General features: G+C 39.4%; 2 protein-coding genes across 2 annotated transcripts in view; both read right to left on the bottom strand.

Annotated features, from left to right (window-relative positions):
- The window catches only part of lonp2 (lon peptidase 2, peroxisomal), a 29,600-nt gene extending 27,015 nt beyond the window's left edge, over positions 1-2,585 (bottom strand). The window contains exons 1-2 of the mRNA XM_031294820.2: positions 2,252-2,585; positions 393-528 (exon numbers count right to left, since the gene is read on the bottom strand). Coding sequence (XP_031150680.1) covers positions 393-528; positions 2,252-2,484 — 369 coding nt within the window. The 5' untranslated portion in view covers positions 2,485-2,585. The remainder of the gene's footprint in view (positions 1-392; positions 529-2,251) is intronic.
- Positions 2,586-3,793: 1,208 nt separating this feature from the next.
- Positions 3,794-25,354, bottom strand: part of il34 (interleukin 34) — a 36,015-nt gene continuing 14,454 nt past the window's right edge. The window contains exons 3-8 of the mRNA XM_031294822.2: positions 20,317-20,420; positions 19,142-19,219; positions 18,017-18,094; positions 15,564-15,671; positions 14,394-14,577; positions 3,794-6,372 (exon numbers count right to left, since the gene is read on the bottom strand). Of these exons, the coding sequence (XP_031150682.1) occupies positions 6,314-6,372; positions 14,394-14,577; positions 15,564-15,671; positions 18,017-18,094; positions 19,142-19,219; positions 20,317-20,420 (611 nt within the window). The 3' untranslated portion in view covers positions 3,794-6,313. The remainder of the gene's footprint in view (positions 6,373-14,393; positions 14,578-15,563; positions 15,672-18,016; positions 18,095-19,141; positions 19,220-20,316; positions 20,421-25,354) is intronic.

Raw genomic sequence — 25,354 nt, 5'->3', positions numbered from 1 at the left:
TCGGACGTTTTGTGATCTCATGCACACGCACAAAGACGCCCACAGGGCAGCTTTAAGTTCATCTTTAACTGCGAGACATTGTCAGAATGATCAGAATCAGAATCAGAATCAGAAATACTTTAATAATCCCAGGGGGAAATTATTTTTGTTACCACTCCAGGTATACAAACAACATATACAAACAACATATATTATCCAGACTTTTAACATATATAATAAAAACAAATATACAGTAATAATAAATAAAATATGAAATGTACAGTGTTATGTGCAAATAGTGCAATAAAAAGAGAAAATGATTGTCTATGTTGAGATGATTATAGTGCAATAAAAATCATCTCAACAAAGACAATCATTTTCTCTTTTTACGATGATGGGGTTGTCATTCTTACCTCTGCCAGGACAAAGGGTCGCTCCTTAAGCAGACCTGACACACTAAAGCGGCACAATCCTGTGATGAGGAGGGTGTAGTGGGGCTTTGGCCAGTTGCTGCCCACCACCTGCACTGCTATCCCCGCTGTACCAATTCTACAGAGAGATCGAGAGAGAGAGAGAGAGAAAGTGAGACAGAGGAGGTAATAGATGACAGAAAACTCACTGCAGGAGGATCACGGCCGATTTGGCCTGTCCTGAGCGTCATATATAATCTACCCTGATTGTTTCAAGTTTGTACAGATTCAGTCTTTACACCTTGGATCTGGTCAAGACCTCTCGAAGACCTGCTGATTTGGATCAAACAACTCTGTTACAATCGGCAGGTGTGCTGCAATATGTGGAAGTCTCTAATTTCAGTCTCACGTCAATAAACACCAAGAGCCAGGCTTTGCTGCTACATAGTGTACTGAACCCAATAAACTAAAAAAAAGTAATTAAACAAAGCGTTAACAAAGCGTTATTTTCAGTGACGCAAAAGGATTGTCATGTTGATTTTTCATAAACACAAGCTAAATTTAAGATTTATTTATTAGGACGATGCACATTAATCAACATTTCTGTAAACGCACCAGTGTTAGCCAGTTGGCAAATTTTCAACTGTAGTCCTAGTTCTCTAAAATGCATGTCTTTATGGTAAGAGGGAACCGGAGGACCCGGAGGAAACCCATGCAAACACGGGGAGAACACGCAAACTCCACATAATTGACAGTACTTTGGGACTTATTAATATATTGTGTGATGCTTACACGTTGTCATACATAGAGTGTGGGGGCCTCAATGACCTAAATAGGATTTGTCAAAAGGCTTGTTATACATGAGATCCCCACAATTTACTGAAACAGTAAATCTTTGAGTGTGACAGCTCCAATACTTTAACAGCTGAGCGTCTTTAAATATTACTGCGAGTGTGCAGGACAGTGTGCAGTACGGCAGCACATTGTACAACTTGTATCTATGCATCAATACATTAGCAGCTCCTGGCGATGTTGCCTGAAAAACATGCACACACACACACACACACACACACACACACACACAAAATATGTCTCATTGTGGGCTAGCAGTGGCGAGCCAATATATTCCTGTATTCAATGTGAAGTTAAGTGGCAGCCACCACAGAATAGATGACTACAGTTATGTGTGGATAATGGTTGATTTGAGAAGCCTTTTAAAATGTACTGTGGCTCTAAATCAAAGACAAATGTACTGCTTTAAAAAAAATATGTTTTGACAACCAGCATTAAATCCATATTTCCCCTAACATCCATGCCACATTACTGTGGTCTACCACAACAAGGGACAGGGACATCAGATTGTCTTCTTTGTATTTATTTACAAATTCATCTTCTGCATCCTTTAATCAATTGAACTAGCTATTAAGGAGCAGTGGGAAGAACAAGGTTTTATTTTCCAGTAACTGTGGCTGAAAGAGACAAACCATCGAGAGACAAACAATTGCTACTTAGTAACCAGGCCGACCTGGTAAACTGCTGGTGAAAGGTTAAAGTCCACTTTACTGTGCTTGGCTGCAGGACCACTGATAAAACTGTTAGACTTTTCTAGAACAACTCACACACTGCAACTGCTGTCAAAAATATGAACTGTGCATAACACAAAAATACCAATTACACTAAATTTGACATGAATACACCTGTGCTTTTCCTACTATACCATGTCAACATGTCTGCCGTGAAAAAGGTCTATTATAGCTGTAGCTACGTCTCACCTCAAAAACAACATCAACACCATCTTATCAAATTTAGGAAATCATTCACTGTTTACTCTCTATCCACATATTTAACTAAATGTGTATTACTTGTGCAAGGTGGGGAGGTCGTCGGTGTCGTTCTCTGGGTCTCTGGTGTTTGGAATCACTCCTATGATTGTGCTTTTCAGAGAAGTGCCCTTCAACAGCCGTTGGCTGACCAGGTGCATGTTCCGCGGAGAGTCCACGCTGAACCTGACTGTGGAACCCGGGAGGAGCACCCCTTCATGGGTCAGCAGCAGCGGGAGACGGCTCGGTATCTGTATTCCGCCGCCGGAGTCCATTGTCCGATATTTCGAGAAGCCAGGCCACTGTCTACAACACAACTCTTGCCAACAAATACGCACTCCTCCTGTCAAACAGCCCAGGCAAGTGTAAACAGAAGACTTCCGAGTAGTATTTTCAAAATAAAACTCATCAAATTCATTGACGAGCTGAACACATAATTTCCTAGTGTAAAAAAAAGAAAAAGCATGTTTTTGAAAGATAATGTTTCTGAAATTAAAACGCGGTGTTTTTTGTTTTCACACTCACCTTTTGCCCTGAACTGACACATTTAAGAGTTGTTCAGCTCCTACTAATGCTCTTACTTCCTTGACTTCCTGTGTGTATTGGCTACGGTAAGTACATAGGGACAAACTGTACGTTATTGCATTACATTTACGCTGCAAAATAAATTGCAATGAGGTTTTCAGCCTTTGTGTTGCTCTTTTTTTCTTTTTAATGTTGGTTTCAGGAATGGAAAGTAACCCTGTACACTTAACTCAAGTGCTGTACTTAATAACAATCTTGAGGTACTTGTACTTGAGAATTGCGCACCATCCAGCCCAGGTACGACATTAAAATGCTTCTTACATGGTAATACATCACCAATAATAATATAATAATATAATCTGACAGGAGCCAATTTGCATACAGTTTTATTTTACCTTTGATAATTCAAGTACATTTTGCAGATTCACTGTTTTTACTTAAGTAGTCTAATGGGCCAACGATATGGTATTTCTATAAAGTTGAGGGATCTAAATACCTCTTCCACCAAAGTCACTTTAGTAGTTGGAACCTCTTATTACTGCAGACTTGATTGGCAGGTCTTTAAATACAGTAACACAAGGCAACTAAATATGTTTACCTTTTTCTGACAATGTTGAGATTAAGGTTATATCATGCAAGCCTATTTGCGCGTGTGGGTGACCTCTCTGTGCTTCCATATAATAACCAACTAGTCTAGTAACCACAATCTACAATTCATTTGGAAGAAGTGAACACAAGCTCATGTTTTTCTTTTGGTTTCAGGTACAAAATACTGTCTGTTGTAACTTCTAGGGTTATTTAAGCATTTAAGAAAATATTTTTGTTCAGTTGTATTTTCCACTTTTTAACTTTATGTATTACATATTTTTTTCCAACCTATATACTAACCAGGTTAAAAAAAAATAATAATGAATCCACTATTATTTTAGAGAAATAAAATGATCAACAAAAGATTGAAAGACCTGCAGTTTATTATGCAAAACAATTGGCCATAATGGCATAATAATGACAGCATATTTAAAGACTGACTTTAACAATGACTGGACACTAGACACAGGGTTAGTTGATAAAAATAGCTATTTGATTTTTATTTATTTCATGAACGTATTGTCACATAGCATTATACATTTCAAAAAAATAAATAAATTCAATATCTTGTGTATAAAAAATCTGTTTCTAAAGACCACAGACAACAACCATCCATGTGTTTGCAGTAATCGTTTCTCTGTTGTTGCCAGTCAGCTTTGGGAAATATCACTTTATGTTCACAATGAGGGATCTTTGAATACACCTTAAAATGTTCTAATGGTTACAAAAAGACAACCACAAAGTTATATATGATTAAGTATAACAAAAAATATGCTTGCTGCATTTAGATCAATACACCAATAATTATCATTATACATCATTAAAGCTGTGAAAGTTCTTTCAGACTCAGGCTCAACAACATCATCATTAAACATCATCGTTATGCCCCTGACGAGTGACGCACATAGGCTTCCAACACTTGAACATGTGAAGTAAGGAGTAAACACATGAACTAAAACTTAGTAAGCTTTTACAAACAGATACTTTGTGCAGTCCTGGGAGTATTATTAAACTGTCTTTGGGACAAATACCTGAAGTTTATAAGTGAAACACCACATTTCTTATTCAAATTGTGTAGTGTAAGTGCCATTCTTGTAATGCAAATTACATTTCTAGTTACTTTGTATGTTTTATTTGTTTGCTTTTTAAGAGAAATTGAATTTAAACCTTTCATTTTTGGTAAACCCAAATCATAAAGCATAGCAGTTATTTACAATGTAATTTAATTAAAATACAAAGTAAAAAATAATGAGTACTCCTAACTGCTTAGATGAAACAACAATTTATGCCTCAGTCAGAAGGCTGACAGTGTCCTTTATATGCCCAAAGCATTATTCATGTCTTCATTTAAAAAAAGAAATCACAGATTTACATCATCCTTTATATGTGCGCTTCATAACCATAGTGACTATTAAACTGCAGTATGATTTCTATGATATATACTGTACGGATATATTGTATGTCTTAATTACTCAAAACAGAACAGCAACAATATAGCCTTGAGTTGAATTGCATGAGTGGAATGAAATAAACAAAGGCTGACAACCTGAGAGGCAATTTCAGACAGAAAATAATGACAGGAAATAGTGATTTGTTTGAAGTGAAATCTTAGTCAGAATTTGTTGTCATATAACTAAAACTTGAAAGTGTAAAAGATTAGAAATGTTAAGCATACCTATTCCATTCTATTATAGTGCAGTATGGAATGGTATGGAGTTGAGCTTCAGGTTACATGTTCAGAACTGAAATTCTGAATGGAGCAACTAAAAACACCCCAAACCAGCCTGGGATGCCAATGTTGTCTGCTCTGACGAAATGTAACCTACCCAACTGCAGAATTTTAGAAAATAGTTTTCCATGTAATTATTTTAAGATTAATTATCACATTTATTAAATTCTAGTTAAATCTGTCAATTTGGGGCCTGATTATAAAGTATAAACAAATGTTAACTGTCATCAAAATATTCAATAGTTGCCCGAGGGGGAAAACAACAACTCCATAACTACATAACTACAGTAAGTATAAAAATACTCGACTTGGACGGAGAGACATGATTGTATGTCGTCGTTTGTCCGGGTTCAACTCTCACTCTTTGTACATGAAAAATACATATACATATATACAAATGGGGTAAAAATGAATAAACTTGTTTTGACAGATTTTGAATAGGCAATGCGGGCCTATATAGCACATATCTTAAAAATAAGGTGAGAAATGCATAGTCAACAATTGAAGAGGGAAGAGAAAACAGAAGTTATCAGTTTAACTGTAGGTTTGAAGTTCAGCTCATGTAGATTACTCTCGCTGTAGCTCATTGATGTTTGAAAGAGGCGCTCATAGAAAAGACGTTTTGCTATGGTACAAAGTCATTTGAAGTTACTCAATATACTAACAATCCAATGTGTAGTCTCTCCTACTGCTGCTTTTTGGTCTCTGAGGTGACCCATGCAGGTCCACTGGAGCACATCACAGGCTTTTTGGGAAACAGATTTGGCAAAGCCACAGTGACATCGATTTGATGATCAATTTAGTCCGTATATGTGAAAATGAACATATCTCTTCCAAAAACTTGAAACCCAAGTACCAAAGCATCAATCTGACCTGCCATCAAAGGACAAATACTTTAGACTTCCTGAGTGACAGAGAATTGGAAAAATCTGAGTTGGAGCTTGTATCTCAAATGAGCTTTATTCATATATCATCTTAGCAGAAAGTCCATATGCTCGTGAAATCGCCACGCACACTGCTGCTGTATCTACAATATCAGTCTGCTTTGGCTGATGGAGCCATTGTTTGTGTCTTCATCATATCATCAAGACAATCTTAGGTCTGTTTGGTAGATTTGGGAAAAACTTGTTGATGTTCACATACAGGACTGAACTTTCTTGTTACCGTGTGGATTGTTCTTTCATCCCTCTCGCTCAAGGGAGATAATGATATCAATCCCTTATCAGTATTAAGAGGGACAACTACACCCTGCAGTCCTCTTCTCAGCTTTCAGGATGGGAGTCTTTTTTCCTGCCTTTCCTCCAACGGGAAACAGCACAGTCTGAAAAAAAGACGAGAAGAGAAACTTGATGAACTCCTAAAATAAATATTATTCCGTGTATCTCGTTACATGTTTTACCGGCACACTATGAATCTGAAGTGCACCACTTCTCTATCTCTCTCCATATGGATTTACAGTATGAGCCTTGGGACAACTCGGAGCTACTCAACTTATGGAATAATAACTCATGGAATAATAAATCATTCAAAAAGGGGTACTTGAAAACAGGGTTAGGGGACAGGTAAATAACTCTCAGGCTTCACCTTTTTGAGGAGTCATGTATAAACAGGTGTACTTGTTAAAGTTCCCATTAAATGCTAATTCTCAGGTTCATTCTTGGGTTTCTACTAGAACTTGTTTACACGCTTTAATATTTTCTGTCTGTCTGAAATATAACTGTATGTGCACTTTCTACCCATACACGGTATAGTTGTGACACCACAACCGCGCAGAAGTCCCGGTGGCTCGTTTAAAGGCACCGTTTCTGAATATGGGCTGGTTGCATTTCTCTGTGGATTGAGCGTTTGGATACTTTCACAGTATTTATATAGCACCTCGGCCTGCTTTATAATAAAAAAGACATGGAAATCTCACTATTTACAGTATGACTAAACTACAGAGACTTGGATCACTGTAGCATTATGTTAAACTAATAGTATCTGGTTAATTTACATACCATACCCTACACAGGCTTCCTTAAACAATGAGGCATCAATTTTAACACATAAACAATGTTTTATCTGCAAGCAAAGTGTATTTCTGGCAACTCCAAATTCATCCAATACATGCAGGATGAAGTCTAATAAAGGTTATTTTGACACTGGTATACATGAGATATATATTTTTCTGAATGATGCAGCAAAGTGCTTAAAGGTGCTGTAGGTAGGATTGCGAAGATCCAGGACTTAGCCAAAGAATTTGAACATCGACAACTTCTCAGTCCCTCCCCCCCTTTCTGCTAAAGCCCCAACGGTCTCCTAAGCCCCTCCCCCCACAAGGGAGAATGAATGCGTGTGCATGAGCAGTGATTGACACACAGTTAGACACTCCCCCTAGCCCTGATTGGTGCATCTGAACAGGGAGCGGTGGATTTTTGCGAATCACACTACAGGCTGTAGGTGGTGCCTGCTTCATGTAGTTCTACTGGAACATAGGGTCAGTTTCAGCAAATATGACAGAAAGTTAGTTTTATAAGTCTTACCTACTGCATCTTTAAATGAATAGTAGTATAATGGTTTGACATTTTGGGAAATACACAAGTTTGCTTCCTTGCCAAGAGTTAGATGAGAAGATTGATACCACTCCCATGTCTATGCTGAATATGGTGCTACTGCCAGCAGCCAGCTAGCTTAACTAAGCCTAAAGACTGGAAACAGGGAGAAACAGCTAGCCTGGCTTGTTTTTTACAAAACATATTTCAGTCTGAGTTGTTTAACAGCTAATGTAGAGTGTTAGACCCTGTTTCCACCTGGTATTAAAATCCGATCTGAGTGAAGTACAGGTGAAAATACTCTCAGGACGCATTGAGATCCGATCAATAAAACCACATTATTCCCCACCGGGGATGGGTCCTGGGCCACATTAAAGAACGCCTACTCAACTGTGAGCGGGACTACGTACTCATTCAAGTATTCAAGTATTTCTCATGTCACATAAACCACTGAGAATGAATTGTGTGTTTTGGATGTTATTAACATACTGTCAGTAATGTGTCTGTGTTTTCAAGGTTCAAGGAAACTTTATTATCCCTGAGGGGCAATTTGATTTACAGCCTACAGTACCACACAACAGACAACCAATGTAAAAAAAATCACACAATCACAGTGAGACAGTAAAAACAACAAATGGAGCATAACATAAACCTCAAATTAATTTTGTGAGCCTATTGGTCCTGCAAATAGGCAGACGGTATCTACAGCCGGACAGAAGCAACTTCATTTCATTAAAAAGAGTAGAGGTGTAGAAGTGTGACTGTATTTCACTGTAGAGGGTTCCAACACCAGGTCGTATAACAGTCTGCAGTTAAAGCTATGAGCTAAAAGACACAAACTAGCACTTGGGTTGCATCTCATAGCCCTTAAATTGCCTCCTCGAGTCCTCCACTTGCCTCCCTTCCTCGCGTCTTAGTCCCTCCAACCGAGGAGGCAAGGGAGAGACGCAAGGAAATATTGGGAGGAGAGAGGCAATGAGCAAATGTGTTTTAGGGGGATGAGACATCCTTTCCTCTGAAGCGCCACATGAATTCGTCAGCTGTTTAGGCGGAGTTAGCAACTCCTTCAGCTGCACAGCTTCCAGGAAGGCTGCTCTCGTGTATCCTCGCCTATAGCTCCTCGGTGATCCCTCCTCGATGCTCGCTCCTCGGGGCAGAAATAAGAGCTTTGAGACGGCCTTCACCGAGGAGGGACAGAACAACTTCCGGTTCAGCCAATGACCGAGGAGTCGAGGAGCTATCGAATAAGGGTTATGAGATGCAGCCTAGTCCCTGCTATTGTCGGAAAAACAACACAGGAGTGACTAAAGGATGGGTTTACTTAAAACTGGTCAATCTCGTGGTGCATTCAAAGTTATTGTAAAATACCCTTTTCTCATCTGTTAACAGCAATTTACAGGTGTAAGAAGTTATTATTGTTAAAAGTTATTGTTATTTCTTTTTTAACTAAATCATTTAAATTCCCCCCTTTTTTGTGCTGATCCGAAAATTGATCCGATCTGTGACTCAAAACCGTGATACGAACAGTGAGTTTTGTGATCTGTTGCACCCCTATACAATAACTTTATTTTTAGTTCCATAAAACATCCCCAAATTCACCAATATGTAGAATATTACTACTAGGGCTGGGTATCGATCAAAAATATTCGATACCGGTACCGGTACCGATACCAATACCGTGACTTTGATACCGTTTCCTAAACGATCAAGTGTAGAGCCACGCGTAGATCAATCCATCCAAGCAACAAATAGCTCATCGGCTATTGACTATTCACTCAGCTGAGAAGAAGGACAGTGATGTGTTGCTGTTAATCACTTTGTCATCTGCTGCTGAAATGCGTCAAGTGTTGGCTGCTGTAGTGATATTTGTGCTATTGCAACATGCTGAGATTGTGATGCACGCTGCCATTTGATATTTGGTGATGAACCATGAAACAGATTCAAACGTGTATGTAAATGTTGACTGCCATATTAAATCCTTCTTGCAGGGGTGAGACAATAGAGCTAAAAGAGTCTCAATAAAGATAAATGCACACACTACATTCACATATGCACACACAGGATTCATATATGCACACACATGATTCATAAATACACACACAGGATACACAAATGCGCACAAAATTCACAAATGCACACACAAAATTTCAAAAGCACAGAAGATTCACAAATGCGCACAAAATTCACAGATACACACACAAAATTTAAAAAGCACAGAAGATTCACAAATGCATACAAAATTCAGAAATGCACACAAAATTCATAAATGCACACAAAATTCAGAAATGCAAACAACATTTACAAATGCACACAAGATTCAGAAATGCACAGGACAAGATTCAGAAATGTTTTTCTGATACACACACAAATATATCTTGATTTACAAATTGCTTGCGGTCTGTGAACTTCACTGCATTTGTGTGTGAATTTTGAGACTCCCCTGACTTGGCTCGACACACAAATGCCTTTTTTTAAACAGAATGATCTACAACCAATCAGATATCTCCCTTGTTTTAGCCAATCACAAGAACGCACCCCACGTGGGGGATTGTTTACTTATAAGCCAATCACATGAATGCTTTCACAAAATTCACACACAAATGCAGTGAAGTTCACAGACTGCAAGCAGTTTGTAAATCAAGATATATTTGTGTGTGCATCAGAAAAACATTTCTGAATCTTGTCCTGTGCATTTCTGAATCTTGTGTGCATTTGTAAATGTTGTTTGCATTTCTGAATTGTGTGTGCATTTCTGAATTTTGTGTGCATCTATGAATTTTGTATGCATTTGTGAATCTTCTGTGCTTTTTAAATTTTGTGTGTGCATTTGTGAATTTTGTGCGCATATGTGTATCCTGTGTGTGTATTTATGAATCATGTGTGTGCATGTATGAATCCTGTGTGTGCATATGTGAATGCAGTGTGTGCATTTATCTTTATTGAGACTATTTTAGCTCCATATGAGACACATAATGCATAAGACACTATGCAGGCCTCCACATCCATCTAGTTTCCATTTGAAGAAAATAAGGCATCTGGCTAACAGTGTAGTGAAGGCAATAACCCTCTGCATGCCTATGGGAAACTTGTTCTCCATATGAATTCCATATATCGCTGTAAATAGGTTGGGATCTACGGAAATATGAAATACATTTTGATAAGTTTAGAATATTTTGTCCAATAGTCAGTTAAAGCTATAGTGCGTAGTTTCTGTCACCCCTATGAGGAATTCTAAGTAATGACAACAACACTGTCGGCGCGTCCACATGATACAGCCTTTCGTGATCGGGCACGCGCCCCCACCCCTCCTCCATGCAGTTGCTAGCAGCCAAAGACGACACGGAGGATTAAAAAATCATGATGGACTCTTCAGAAGATGTAATTATCTTCATATGTGTGTAGAGATGAATGGTATTGGCAGGCTAGGTTTGGGAATATCTTGGCCAACCTAGCATTCGTATAATGAGCTATGTGAAGGATCGTGCGTTGAAGAACGCCGTGCCTTGCACGCATAACAGAGGAATGAACTTGTTGAATGAAAATGTGTTTTCATTTATGATCAGACATTCCTGTTCCCAAGTCATCCTCTTATGTTCTTTTAAGATTCGCAAAGACATCAGGATAACAAGAGCATATTAACTTAGAAATAACTAAGATGAGATCACTTTGACCGAGATCAAGATTCAAAAGGTTGTTAAGAAAGTTCCTAAGAAAAGTCTACGTCTGATTCATGACGTGTTCTACAACAGGTGTGTTCTTAGGATTGATGAATCTAGAGCTGGGCAATATATCGATATTATATCAATATCGTGATATGAGACTAGATATCGTCTTAGATTCTGGATATCGTAATATCGCAATATGACATAAGTGTTGTCTTTTCCTGGTTTTAAAGGCTGCATTACAGTAAAGTGATGTCATTTTCTGAACTTACCAGACTGTTATAACTGTTCTATTATTTGCCTTTACCTACTTAGACATTATAACCACATTACTGATGATTATTTATCAAAAATCTCATTGTGTAAATATTTTGTGAAAGCACCAATAGTCAACACTACAATATTGTTGCGGTATCGATATCGAGGTATTTGGTCAAAAATATCGTGATATTTGATTTTCTCCATATCGCCCAGCCCTAGATGAATCCCACGTCTTCGTAATCGAAAGCGCGTGCTAGTTGTTCCTAATTAGCATAAGAAGACGCCCCGCAAATTCCCATATAAGGACATGACACTTCCTGTGCACCTCCTGGGAAGCGGGGAGACCGCGTTCAAGATATGGTTGTCGGAGTTGCAGATGACTTGTACATTGCAGTGGTGGAGGAAGTACTGAATCTCAGTACTTAAGTAAAAGTACAAATAACCAGAGACATATTTACTTTAGTAAAAGTAGAAGCACCACAATGACAAGCCTACTTAAGTGAAAGTTAAAAGTACCTGATTTTAAATGTATTAAAATGTATTTTAAATGTATAAATAAGTATTAAAGTAAAAGTACTTGCATAACGATTTATTCTCTTAATCTTATTTGCATATTACCATTTTAAATGGTAATATGTCCACTACCACAAACAAGGCCTGTTTTTAAAAAAAAGTTCCTATCCTAACCAGCATAAAACGGAAATATATTGTTAGAATCGGAATGTGTTTGGTTTTATTCATGGATGTATTTTAAGACGGTTTTATTTCCTTTAACCATGGGAGCGTAAGCAAATAAAGTGTGTGAAGCAGCGAAAATGGGGAGGCAGATGTGAAGAGGTCCAGCCAAATAAATGATATGAACGCGTCTTACGCTGCCTGGCGGAGAAGGAAACCACACTGTGGAGAGAAATAGATGGCAACTATGATTTAAAAACGGGAATAATAAAAAACAAACATTTTCATTTTCACTTTTACCGGAGGCTGTATACCGAGGGTCAGCGGCGCTGCGCCCAGGCTCTGGAGGTTCTATATATATCTATGGCAACCAAACTTCACTGGTGAGACAAACGTGTGACAGTCAGGAAGACGTTTTGGCAGGGGGAAAAAACTGATAAGAAAATGTAACAAAAATGTAACGGAACGTTGTAGAAATGTAGTGGAGTAGAAAGTATAGATAATTGCTGCAAAATGTAACGAAGTAAAAGTCAAAAGTATGCACTAATGATTCTACTTAAGTAAAGTACAGATACGTGAAAAATGTACTTTAGTACGGTAACGAAGTATTTGTACTTGGTTACATTCCACCACTGCATTTTGGCCCTAAAAAATAGCGCAATCAATCACCAAATAACGCAGGACAATTTAATTGCTGATGTAAATTGCAGTGTTATTGTTTCTTTGCATACTATGATTTTGTTTCCAACAAATGATCAGAAATACATTACAGTACAATACTATCATTGTAAGCGACTGTAGAATTAGATAAAATGCAGTAACCAATTATTTGGAGCAAACTGTCATCACTCAAATGTGCGTAAGAGTGCTCTTGAGTGTTCGTAGATTTTGTTCTTAGCTAAGAACAAATCCAAGATAAGAAAACATTAGTGAATGTCAGAGTCTTCGTAAAAAGTGCATAAGTGGGGTTTAAGAACACATTTCTTCGTATGAACGGTTGGTGAATGAGGCCCATTGTTCTTACTAGTTCCACGCACGCACCTTAAAACTGTTCCAATAGATCATAAAATCATAGGAATGGGGCAAATCATACAATGACTAAAATGCCGTTAACAAAAAAAAAAAAAAAAAATATGGATTCAATTTTGTAAACATTTTGGCCAACATGGTTCTTCTACACTAGCTCCGTATCACAACAATCATCTATTCGAGCCATCTCGCCTTGACCTCACATTTCACATTTGGTTTGATAGCGGCGTTACCTGTGTTAGTGATCTTTACAACAATAGGGGTTTCTTGTCCTTTGCTGAACTACAGTATCACTGAAATTTGGCCTGCCTAAAAGCCACCTTTTTCGTTTTTTTCAGATGAGGCATTTTTTGCAAAAGCGATTTCCTCATCTCCCCAGTCGCCCTCCTGACTCTAAATTAAGAACAAATTTAAGAAAAAACGTAGGAAGATATTGGTGAATGAGGCCCATGCCATGCCAGGTATTTTCCATTGCTCTTTTATTAACAAACAAATGCGTGTGTGTGTGTGTGTGTGTGTGTGTGTGTGTGTGTGTGTGTGTGTGTGTGTGTGTGTGTGTGTGTGTGTGTGTGTGTGTGTGTGCGTGCGTGTGGGGCAATGTTTTTGACAAGCAGGAATGTTAGTGTCAAGCGTTCTTTCTGTGTGTCAAACAATATCTGGAGCCACAAAGATTTGTCCACATGGCAAAACTTCGACCCGGAGCATCAAAGGCTCTGCAGTGCTTTGACTGAGAGCAGAAGAGGACACTTACACAACATCCTCCATAGCAAGGCAGAGCCACAAAAAAATCATGGGTATGTACTGTCCTGTCAACTAAATGATGTTTATGTCAAATAACAACTTGTGTCTAATCTGACCATTGAGTTGGTTCCTGATTGCATGCAACATGAAAAAATGCACATCCACTACAACATATTTGCTTCACACAATTTTTAACCCCAAATGAGGCAGATCATGGTTTCAGTGTTTTTTGCCACTGGCTGACCAAAAATGTAGATGAAAAACAAATGCAGATGAACCCTTTGACATCAGGACTCCAACATACTAGAATGCCCTGCCTAGGGGGTTTAGCTAGCTAATGGTTTTTCTTTGCTTTGAATGGTTAATTACAAAGCCTTTTTTTGTTTGTGTGTTTTTAGTTACTGCCTGCAGTGTCACTTGAGGGTTTCCTCTGTTATACTCACAGTCCTGCTGGGCTTCTGTGCTGGCAAAGCACTCGCTGAAGAGGCAGTGCATGGTGTGGCAGAAGTTGTCCAGGAGGGATTTCGGGGAAGCTAATCGCCAGCTGGACTCTGGTACTCTGTCAGACTCTTCTGTTAAATGATCCCAGGTTTCCTGGATAGTCTCTGGAAGCTCCTGCTGGAACAGCTGGACACACACGAAAACACACACAGAAACAGACGCTTGAGTGAGAGACAGCCAGGTAGGCTTGATGTGATCCATCTATAAATGTCACTATCACGTTAAGAGCTTTGGCCGTGAGCATTTTAAAAATGTGATAATAATGGCGGTTCATCTTGGCCCAGAACTTCCCTGAGCAGCAAATTAGTGTTATTAGTGTTATCACTCATAGTGATAAGATAAAATACTTGAGTACTGAGTCCACTGCAACAAGCCAGATGAGGCAGTAAAAACTGAGGGTAACCAGCAGAAGCCAGGCGACAAAAGTGGCAAACCCCACTGAGGTTCACTTCTCAACTTAGCATGTGTATTTAACCAAATGATTTAGTAAAAATGATGAGAGAGGATATGCGTTTTACTGCAAATCACAAGAAAGAACAGACCAAATATGGATCACAATCATAAACTGATCACAATTAAGACATCTGATCTGGCTGTGATCAGTCCACACTTACTGTCTGCTGACTTTAGACTCATTGTCTACTTCAACACAGCAGATATTTTTTCGGCATTTATACTTTATTAGAAAGTGATAGCTTGGAGATTTTTATCGCTGCTACCACTGGGCAACATGGTTTAAGATGGAAATCTAAGAGGACATTTCTGATAAAATACCAGCACAGACGAGTCACCATTTGAGGATTTAGAGAAATGCCCAAGTATTCATTCCCCTGAAAAATATCCCTCATACGCACTTCACTGAATGAGCGATGAGTGTACTAAATTCACCTTCACTTAACTCTTGTTGGATCATAAACAGAAGCCGCATTCAATGTTCTAATGATAAGGGCATTCATTCCGAATATTGATAAATAGGATCAATGTGACATCCACCTCCTGTCAAATATCCTCTGACCCCTACGGTCTGAGGGAAATTCACTTACTAAGTGAATTGCTTCATTTGAAGAGGGAATGAATACAGCTGTGGTGCAGATACCTGAACTCTAGCTTACCTCAGCGGGATGTGACTGTACAAAGACGCCCTCCACATCCCTGAAGCGTCTTTCCAACTCAGTGGTGTATGGACGTGAAGGATGTCTCTCTGGCATAACCCGGATGATCTGAAATTTCAATTTGTCTTTAGTTTAAAGGAATACGCCAACTTTTGTTGAAATAGGGTAATTCACCGTCTCCTCTATATTTATGTAGGTGGGCAAACGCATTTTTGTCTCAGTGCATGCATTGTCTTAGTCCGGCAGCACCGCCGCTAGCTTAGCTTAGCGTAGTGAATGGAATCCTTTGTTGCCAGTTAGCATGTCGTGAGTAAAAGTGAGCCAACAACAAGAAAAAACCAACCTAATTACTTCTTGTGGTCTGCGTATTCACAACGAGTACAAATAGCAATGCAGTTTAAGACTAAACGATTTCCTAGGCAGATATTGATTTGGGACTATATTGGGTGGAAGTACAGCCGAAGCACTGCTACTTTGGCGCAGAGATACCACGCAGCAACTCTGTGTGAGTACAGGTCTTATATGGGTCAATCTATCCCGTAAAATAACCATGCGTCATGTTTACAATAATCACTTACTCTGTGGACAGCTGTTTTTATTGGGTCCATTCAGCGTTTTTCCCAGTTGACTTTATCGCACCGGAAAAAAAGTTAAGGATTGCAGGATGGATCAATGCCGAGAAATCATCAGTAGCTGTGACGCAATTGCGGGCACGCTCATCTTGATCTGACACGTTGAGCCTGGTCATCGATGGCAGTACCTTGTCCCACTCGCCACAGCACAGACACTCTATTTCAGTCGGCATAGGTTGGCATATTCCCCCACACTCACACCACCAGTTCGTGTCGGCTCTTATCCTTACGTCCTCAGGCCGTTGAATGATCGCAACCTCCTCCTCCTGTCGTTCTATTTCCAAAGCACGCAGCTTCTCTTCTGAAAACTGTGGTTCGTAGAGGTATGGTTCTGGATCTTGACTGTCTGAGAAGTCATCCTCTTCGTCTCTCACAAAATCCGCCATGTTCATCACCATTCACTGTCTACTATAGGAAAAATAGCCAGCTAATATTCACGCCGGTATGTTGACGGAAGTTGGGGGTTTTCAGGTGCTGCACGCTGCACCCAAGTAGCAGTGCTTCTATATCTGCATAGGAAATTGTCTAGTCTTAATCTGCATTGCTATTTGTACTCGTGAATACGCAGACCACAAGAAGTAATTAGGATGTTTTTTTTTTGTTGTTGGCTCACTTTTACTCACGACATGCTAACCGGCAACAAAGGATTCCATTCACTATGCTAAGCTAAGCTAGCAGTGGCGCTGCCGGACTAAAACAATGCATGCACTGAGACAAAAATGCGTTTGCCCACCTACATAAATATAGAGGAGACGGTGAATAACTCTCTTTCAACAAACAGTGGCATATTCCTTTAAGGCAACAAGATGCTCTTAAACTTAAAGACAGCAAACAACACACTCAACTATCTATAAACTAGGAGTGGGGGAAAAAATCCATTCACGTATGTACGTTTTTTTTTTTACCAATGATTCACCTAAATATTTTCTGTTTATACGCTTCCACCAATTTGGATCACTGCTTGTTTGTGATTGTGTTTCACATATTTATCAGTTACATAGGCTGCTGAAGGTCCAAATACATTTTGTGGTTTTAAAATCTGGCCCAATTGAACTTGTAATTGAATAGCTCCTTGAATAGTTTCCTTAATCAGTCAATGCCTAACATGTGATTTTAAAATTCTGAACCTTATTGACTAACTGACTGACTGAGCTGCATTATATCTGTGTGGAAAAAAATACAAGGACACATTTCAAAAGTGAGTTGTTGACTGAACAACTGTGGACTCCTATCTGTTTAAAAAGCTCCAACTTCACTGGAACCACTACAAACCTTAATGGCCACACATATTATATATGAATTGCAAGTGTCATAATCATTTTGACAGTTCAGGAAAAGGAAGAGAGAGAAGGAAAAGAGGCAGTAGTTTTAACAAAATACACAAACTGTTTACACGAGGGGAATAAAATCATTGTTTTGGGACAAAATCAACAGTAACACTTTACAATAAGGTACACAGAATGTTGAGTAGTTACCAAATGAGGAACAGATGAGGAACTAACTACTAGTGAACCATTAGTTAATGAGTAACTAATCAAATTGTATACAGTAGCTAATGATTAGTTCCTAATTAGTTAATTGAGAAACAGGTGAGGAATAAATCAGGAACAGCTTGATAATTGATGAAACGTAATAAGTACTTTTCTTTTACTTCCTCTTGGAGAACTTCCGCGCGATCACCGAAGGCTTTGCGTCATGTAGATTGTTGTTTGTCATTACTAAGAATTCCTTATGGGGGAGACAGAAACTACACACTATAGATTGAGTGTAAAGTGTTACCAATCTAACATATTGCATATTTTACGCACAACATATTCCTACCTTTTTTAACACGCCTTGGTTAACCTGGAACCACAACCTCTGGAGAACCAGCTCATCCAACCCCTTCACCTGCAACCTCTGATTGGTCGAGAGGAGAGGAGAGAATGTAATTAATGGGCTCATCAGATTATGTGAATCTGCGACATTCAGAAGAACGTTTGACAAATTTATTTTGACATTTTTTCAGCATTCACACGAGAGTACATCAGCATATAGCACTTAACAGTGTATTGGCAATATTGAAAGGGAAAACTATGGTAATGGTGATGCAGGTTCAGTGGTGGTTGGAGTTCCATTGGTCTCCATAGCTGCAGGGTTGTGTGGCGGTGTGGGAGTTTTACTGAAATGGTCCATTTGTGTGACGTCCTGATGTGTTCTTTAACCCCCCAACATAGCACAAGTAGACTTTATATTTCCTCAATTACTGTTTACAGTCAGATCTTTTATAGATCTCGACATTTCCGACCGCAGTTGAAGGCAGCTTTATTTCACGAAGAAAGAGAAAAAGGAAAGAGACGGCGGGACTCTGCTTTGTTGTTACAGGAAACAGTCAGCTGTTACAAAAACTCCTGGGCAGTTCAGTGCTTGTGCTCCGTTTTCTACCCTCATAGTGTTTTAAAACTATCTTGTGGCAGCGATAGAGGCAGGGATGTTTCCTGTTTACTGTACGGACTCTCACACCGCCTCAAAACAGACCGCCAAGTGGCCGGGTTGGCTCAGTGGGTAGAGCAGGCGCACATATACTTGGAGGTTTATGCCTCGACGCAGAGGTCCAGGGTTCAAATCCGACCTGTGACGATTTCCTGCATGTCTTCCCCCTCTCTGTCCCCTTTCTCACCTAGCTGTCCTGTCAATTAAAGGCGGAAAAGCCCAAAAATAATCTTAAAAAAAAAAAAACAGACTACCAAGTCTGATCACCGGTTACATGATTGGCCACCGCAGGGGGACATCAGGTTGCTTTTCTCCAAAAGTTGAATCAGTCTCAACTTTTCGCCGGATCGTCTGATGGCCAACACAGTGAGTCAGTGTGAATGCACGCTCAGGCACATGACAAGCATCAACAAAGGCATCTCCCCCACCATTTTCTCTCAGTCACTGAATCAAGAACATCATTGTGACTTTTACCAATGAGTTGATGTTTGACGGTTTAAAGACTTCCTTCCGATGAACCCTGATGGTGTAGTTGATGGGAAAGTTGTGCTTCTGTAATGCAAAGAAAAAAAAGAGAGAGAAAAAATGAGCATGTGCATTCATAACTCAGAGAGCGGTAATAATAGTTTGTCTTTGAGAAATTGGTTGTGACATTTACCATCGAAACTAGAACATTCAAAAAACTTATTGTGAAATCACAAACATCCAAATAAAAACACAGCAATAACCCATAAATATGTCATGTTCAATTTCCCATCTGGGCCAATCACTGAGACAGTGAGATACATAATTTCCATGAGTTCTGTCAAAATTGGATAATTGGATAATTGTAATTGTTGTTTATTTGTGTCCTGCACATGCAAGTTCAACATGAATTCATAACATTACATACAAACAAAGAAGTTTGTCTTCTCTCAGCATCCAAGATGTTGTACATGTTGTACATTGGCTAATGAGATAGCACTGATCCATTTTGTGCAGTTTGTTTGGACAATTATTAACTTAGAATGAAAATGTAAAGGGTCACTCCACCAATTTTACACAACAAGGTCAGTTTTTTTTTTTTTTAACTGGGAGTACTACTCAGCCTGTGGAAACGGTTCTATAATGTCTTCTGCCACTCTGGTGGAGCTTTGTAAAGTGATATAGTGATGTCATTAGGGTCATCTCAACTTGGGCTTGGGTACTAAACATTTTTAACAGAGACTGGGGGCGTAGAGTTCTAAAGACGTGGCAGAGAGGGAAAGACACGAGTTGCATTATGGGAATTGTAGGAGCAAGTGTTTATGGAGCCTGTGCCAAATTAGTAACCAAAAGTCAGGATATGTCAGCAACCATTATTTTTAAATTTTGTTCCCAAACTTTATGGAATTTGACTGAATAACTGAGTACCCTTTGGTGGAAAATATCTTGCTGTTATCACTGTTGCTGTCTCCGAGTATTGTCTAGTTGGCTGGGGCCGGTCAAAAGTCATTCTGGGAATAGCAGGAAGTCAGAGGTGGACAGAGCTTCTAAAAATGACCCCTAGAACACACCGAACTTCGTACACGGGTGATGATATTTCTAATGTGTTTATTTGAGGGGGAAATCTGCTTGCTTGCTTCCACGTTGACTGAGACCTGCTTGCAAACATGCCATCATTCTCTCACCATGTACCGTCGCCTGTGGCTGAGGCTGTCGTTGAGCGTCTTCAAGGGTGTGCACATGCTGGCTGGTGTCGGGGCCACCCGAACAGGTGATAGCAGAAACAGGCCTACAGAAACCACAAAGCATGCGATTATTTGCGTTGCCATTTTTAAAGATTATTTTTTGTCTTTATTGAATAGGACAGCTTAAAACAGGAAAGTGGGAGAGAGAGGGGATGATATGTGGCAAAGGGCCTTGGGTCGGAATTGAAACCAGGCCGCTGCGGTAAGGACTGATCCTTGGTACATGGGGTGCACGCTCAACCAGGTGAGCTATCAGGGCGCCCCTGCATTGCCATTTTATTCTTACTTTTCACACTGTCCACCAGGGATGTCCCGATCAAGTGTGTATAAAGAATACAGTCAAAGTACAGTTGAAACACATTTACATTTCACATATTCATGCATGCTGGCAAACATACATTGACTTCTGTCAATCCAACAATCAGATAACTGTCATTAGTATGGATCTTTGTCAGAATATTTATACCAATTTCTTTTTTTCGTTGAGCCTTTATTTTACTTACACTCAATTGGCAAAATATACTAACATCAGGAGTAGATGGCATTTGAATACATAAATAGGAAAAAAAAACAGAAACAGTTAAGACATTAATCAAAGACAGGCCAATCTTTTTTTTTGAAAACCCAAGAATCATACTGTAGGTACAAATATGTGTTTTATGTATTCACGTCCTTAACATGTTCACTGAGCACTGATAATTGTTTTTAAACATTCATTTCTAATCTCAACTAGTATAATCTCAACCAGTGCAAATCTATCTAATATCTCTTGAGGATATTTCAGTCTGGACCAAAGTAGAGGAGCAACCAACCAACATCCCTGGCTGAATATATCTGAATCTAGGCCCAGGTCCAGTCTAGGGCCTTTAGAGACCCAAACCAGGTCTCCATCCAGCCTCCAGCTCTTCAGGTGTGGATCAAACTTGAGGTAGGGGAATCCCTGTATAGGTTCAAAGGGGTTTCTACTAGCTGACGCCAGGGTCTGATCGCCAAAGATACTTTCTATTCCCCCCCTTAGCAATTACTGTAGTGCATTTTCTAACAAATAAAAGCATGTGAGGACGTTCTATTATTCCTTTACACCATACTGGTAAAAATGTAAACTGACAGAAATTAATGTATCTACAAAAAAATGAATCAAGACCAGATGGCCTCCAGATGGTCAGGGGTATTTTTAAAGACTAATCTTTGTGTAAATCACAACTAGTGACTGGGTCAGACTCTTGAAAGATAGTCACTCAATGCACCTCCAACCCCCAGAGGCCGTATCTATCACTTTAAGGAATGGTGTCAGAGAGCTCTAAACTTGAACTACAGTTAAAAATTCACGACAAGGAGTCCCAGATCAGGGGTGATTTAGGTAAGCCACACAACATACAGTGGTCTATAGCGTGATGTACTCATGCTAAAAATCTTGCATTGGTTATGACATTATACATTTATCACATTTCTGTCATTCTGACATTAGGAGGCAGTTACAATAGTAGTAGTATTATTTCTCAACAATAATGGAAAACCTACGGAAATTTGGTTGGTTGTCAAGACTAGAGTACTGAGGATGCTCTCTGTGTCCCATCCAAGGTTAGATTACCAATTGGGCAAAGTTGGTATGCAACTACCCCAGGCTCAAGACCCCCTAACCCTGAAAGCCCTAGGTTTATAGTGTGTCAATTGGTTTGTGGCAATTAATCAGTTGCAAATATATTTGAGAATTTGCTAAACTTAAGCCTTAAAATCGACTGAGTGCTAGACAATAGAGTACATAAACAATACACAGAGTGGGAGGAATGGTGGGATCAATAGCGGATCAATTTGGCTATGGTCCCTTCAATGATACCATCAACTAGGAAGTCTGCTAGTTCCTGCTAATGGTGATTTGTTGGTCTACAATGTTCCCGCATTCAGTAGTAGTTAAATTATTTAAGCTGCAAAACATCATTAATAGCGTAATAGTACTGATTAATTAGGGCCCTGAAACACAAAGCCAACCTCAGAGAACTAGCACTGACAATTAAAAGAGCATTCCACCAATTTAGCATTACACTCCTATACCTATAACCTTGTCTGTCTCATGATGGACAGTTTTTTATAGTATGGAAATCGATGCAGCAGAATCAGAGATCAAAGCCTGGCTCCTACATTAGCCACAATGCAACTCACCCACCAACAGTTGGAGATTCAGGTGTTATGATAGTAGCAGCTAATGTAGCCTCGAGCCGGGAACCACAAACAGAGATGAGGAGCCGGCTAGAGAAATCTGGTAAGCTTCCTTCTTTCTAACTTCGCACTTCCAGATCCTTTCTTCTTCTTCTTCAGCCCCAACTGACACAGACTGAAGTGACGTCACTCAAGGCAACATCTGTATCCTCTGAAGCCACAAATGGATTTATATAACGTTTTTATACATGCATACTCAGCAAGACCTGTAAACAGACATTGATGTGTAAATGTGGTGGAACTGGCCTTTAACGTGGCTTCACCTCTTTTGTTAAAAGTTGCACTTGAACACACTGTAAACACTACAGCTAATAGCCAGCTAGCCACCAACAGATATGAACATTCTGCGCAGTGTGAGAGGTCAAAACTAGTCAGTAACTAGTCCTAATACAGAAACATCACAGAAAGACAAACATAACATAACTAGCCAACCATACCTTATGCCATTATATTTCCATTTAAATCCTTGAAATACAGCCTTGACATGTCTTACACAATTTTCAATTGGCACTATAAAGTTTTGTTTTAAGAACAGGTGGATGCATACAATAAGCAAGGATGAGCTGCCTGTCATATACCTCTTTGTCTTTGATGGCCTCCATCACCAATGCTTCAATCTCCTCAATTAAAGGAATGCTTTACCCTCAAAATGACCATTTGTATATCAATTACTAACAGAGTTTTGCCTTGAATTCATAAAGACAACTTTATTTTTGTCGCATTCCTCCACCATGAATGGAGAATCAAAAAAACAGAGAAAGGCCATGTTGAAGAGATGAATTATGGCCAAGATGAATTACGTAGAAACCTTAAAGCTATAGTGCATAGTTTATGTCGCCCCCTTGGGGAATTCTAAGTAATGATAACAACACTGTCGGCGCGTCCACATGATACAAGCCTTCCGTGATCGCGCACGCCCCCACCCCTCCTCCACGCAGTTGCAAATAGCCAAGAAGGACATGGAGGATTAAAAAAAACATGATGGACTCTTCAGAAGAGGTCATTATCTTCACTTGGGTTTCTGTGCGGGAAAGTCACCGGACGACACAATCTTTTGAACATAAAGAGTTGTGTGGAGCTGATAGTCTTAAAACAGCTTTGTAGCAACTCATTTGGCAATGGCTTGAATGTAACGGACGTTCATTAACTCATTAAGTAGTAGCTTGTAGCTGTACTAGCTACCACTCTATTAAACCTATTGCACCAAGATTACATACAATCTGCAAGACTCATAGGTCAGATTTATCTGGGATCTACTTTTCCATTCAACCAAAACGTTGCTGCATATTCATGTTTAACAAAACAACAGCAGCAACAACTTTTTAAACCAAAGCAGAAGCTTCTACAGATGTGACAGATTTTCACATAGAAAATTGAATAGAATAATAAACAGAAACCACCTTTACTGTCTGAACTGGATATGAAATCCACTAGCCCTCACTAAAGTATTCCAGTTTCTATAAAAAGAACCACATGTTCTTTTGAATGTACTACACATGTGTAACAGTCACAAAGAAATCACTGGTTGAATGCTGTTTCAAAATAGTTCTGTAGTCATGTTTTAATATTTTTTATTCAATCTAGCATGTTTTATTCCATGTAGACATTTCTTAATTTAATCTTGCATATGTTATCTAATTTTATTAATTCCTTGAATTGATCTTGCATGTGTTTTTCAATGGGAGGTCTTATACAGCACTCTTGATTTGCTGTGTAATGACTGGCTGCAGACTGTCCGTGCGTTCATGGACATCGGAAAAACGTTTTTCCGAGTCCAACGTCATCATTCACGTCCCTTCCTGTGGGAATCAGAGGTGGGAAACTCGGGCCAGATTTTGCTAACCGAGTTTCCCAGTTGGTGACGCGTTGTTGACAACTGACGTTTGATGTAGGCGAATTTGGTTCACTGAACATATTTCAATGACAATAAACTGTTTATTGTGGACAAACGCCTCTGCTGAGAAACATACACAGACATAACATGTTTCAAATTATTCATAAATAGGCCTATGTATGAAAAAAAACAACAAAACCTTATCTGTGTCCTTTCCCGTTCGTTGTCCTGCAGATAACACAAACAAACACCTGTCCATGTGCTGCTTTATGCTGTATGCTCGCATAAGAAAACAGCAGCAAATTATTGTGGCCTCCATGTTTTCACCAGGTTTTCACACACTTGATGCTCCCACTGACATATATAAGGATGCTCCTAGGCTACGCCCAACAGTTGGTGGCAGTCATGCAACAAGTTGTTATGCCAAACGCCAATATAACAGAAGAAGAAGAACACGCATCCCGACCATCCTAACCATGTGAACGCTGGTAGTCAGAAAAACAACGTAATCACGGGGGCGGTCCTTGTCATTCCGAGGTGGCATGAACACGCCATGTGAGAATGTGTCTTATGTTAATTTGATTATCTGTTGCAGGTGCACTGGCTGGGCTCCTGTATAAACTGGTTTGGCGAGTTGGAAAGAAGAAGCATTCGGGATTCTGCTCAGCACGGGTGAAAGTGTACACAATATAGTTGCAAATAGTTGTAATACTTCTCATCACAACTAGTTTTATCTTCTGTCTTGAGATATATGCCTTAAGACTAGCCTTTGGTTAAACATCTACAGGTGGGAGAGTGAAAGTGCTACTACACTATCTGGAAGTCTATGTGTAAAGCGTTTGAAAAAAACCTGTTTGATTAGAATCAGATTCGATTAGTTAGCATTAAACTGAACTGTTTTCATATGTGCGCTTGTAGAGTTGATCA

The sequence above is a fragment of the Sander lucioperca genome, chromosome 7 (assembly GCF_008315115.2).
Source record: "Sander lucioperca isolate FBNREF2018 chromosome 7, SLUC_FBN_1.2, whole genome shotgun sequence".
NCBI lineage: Eukaryota > Metazoa > Chordata > Actinopteri > Perciformes > Percidae > Sander > Sander lucioperca.
Note: the sequence above shows the minus strand (reverse complement) of the source record. Positions and strands in the feature narration are given on the sequence as shown.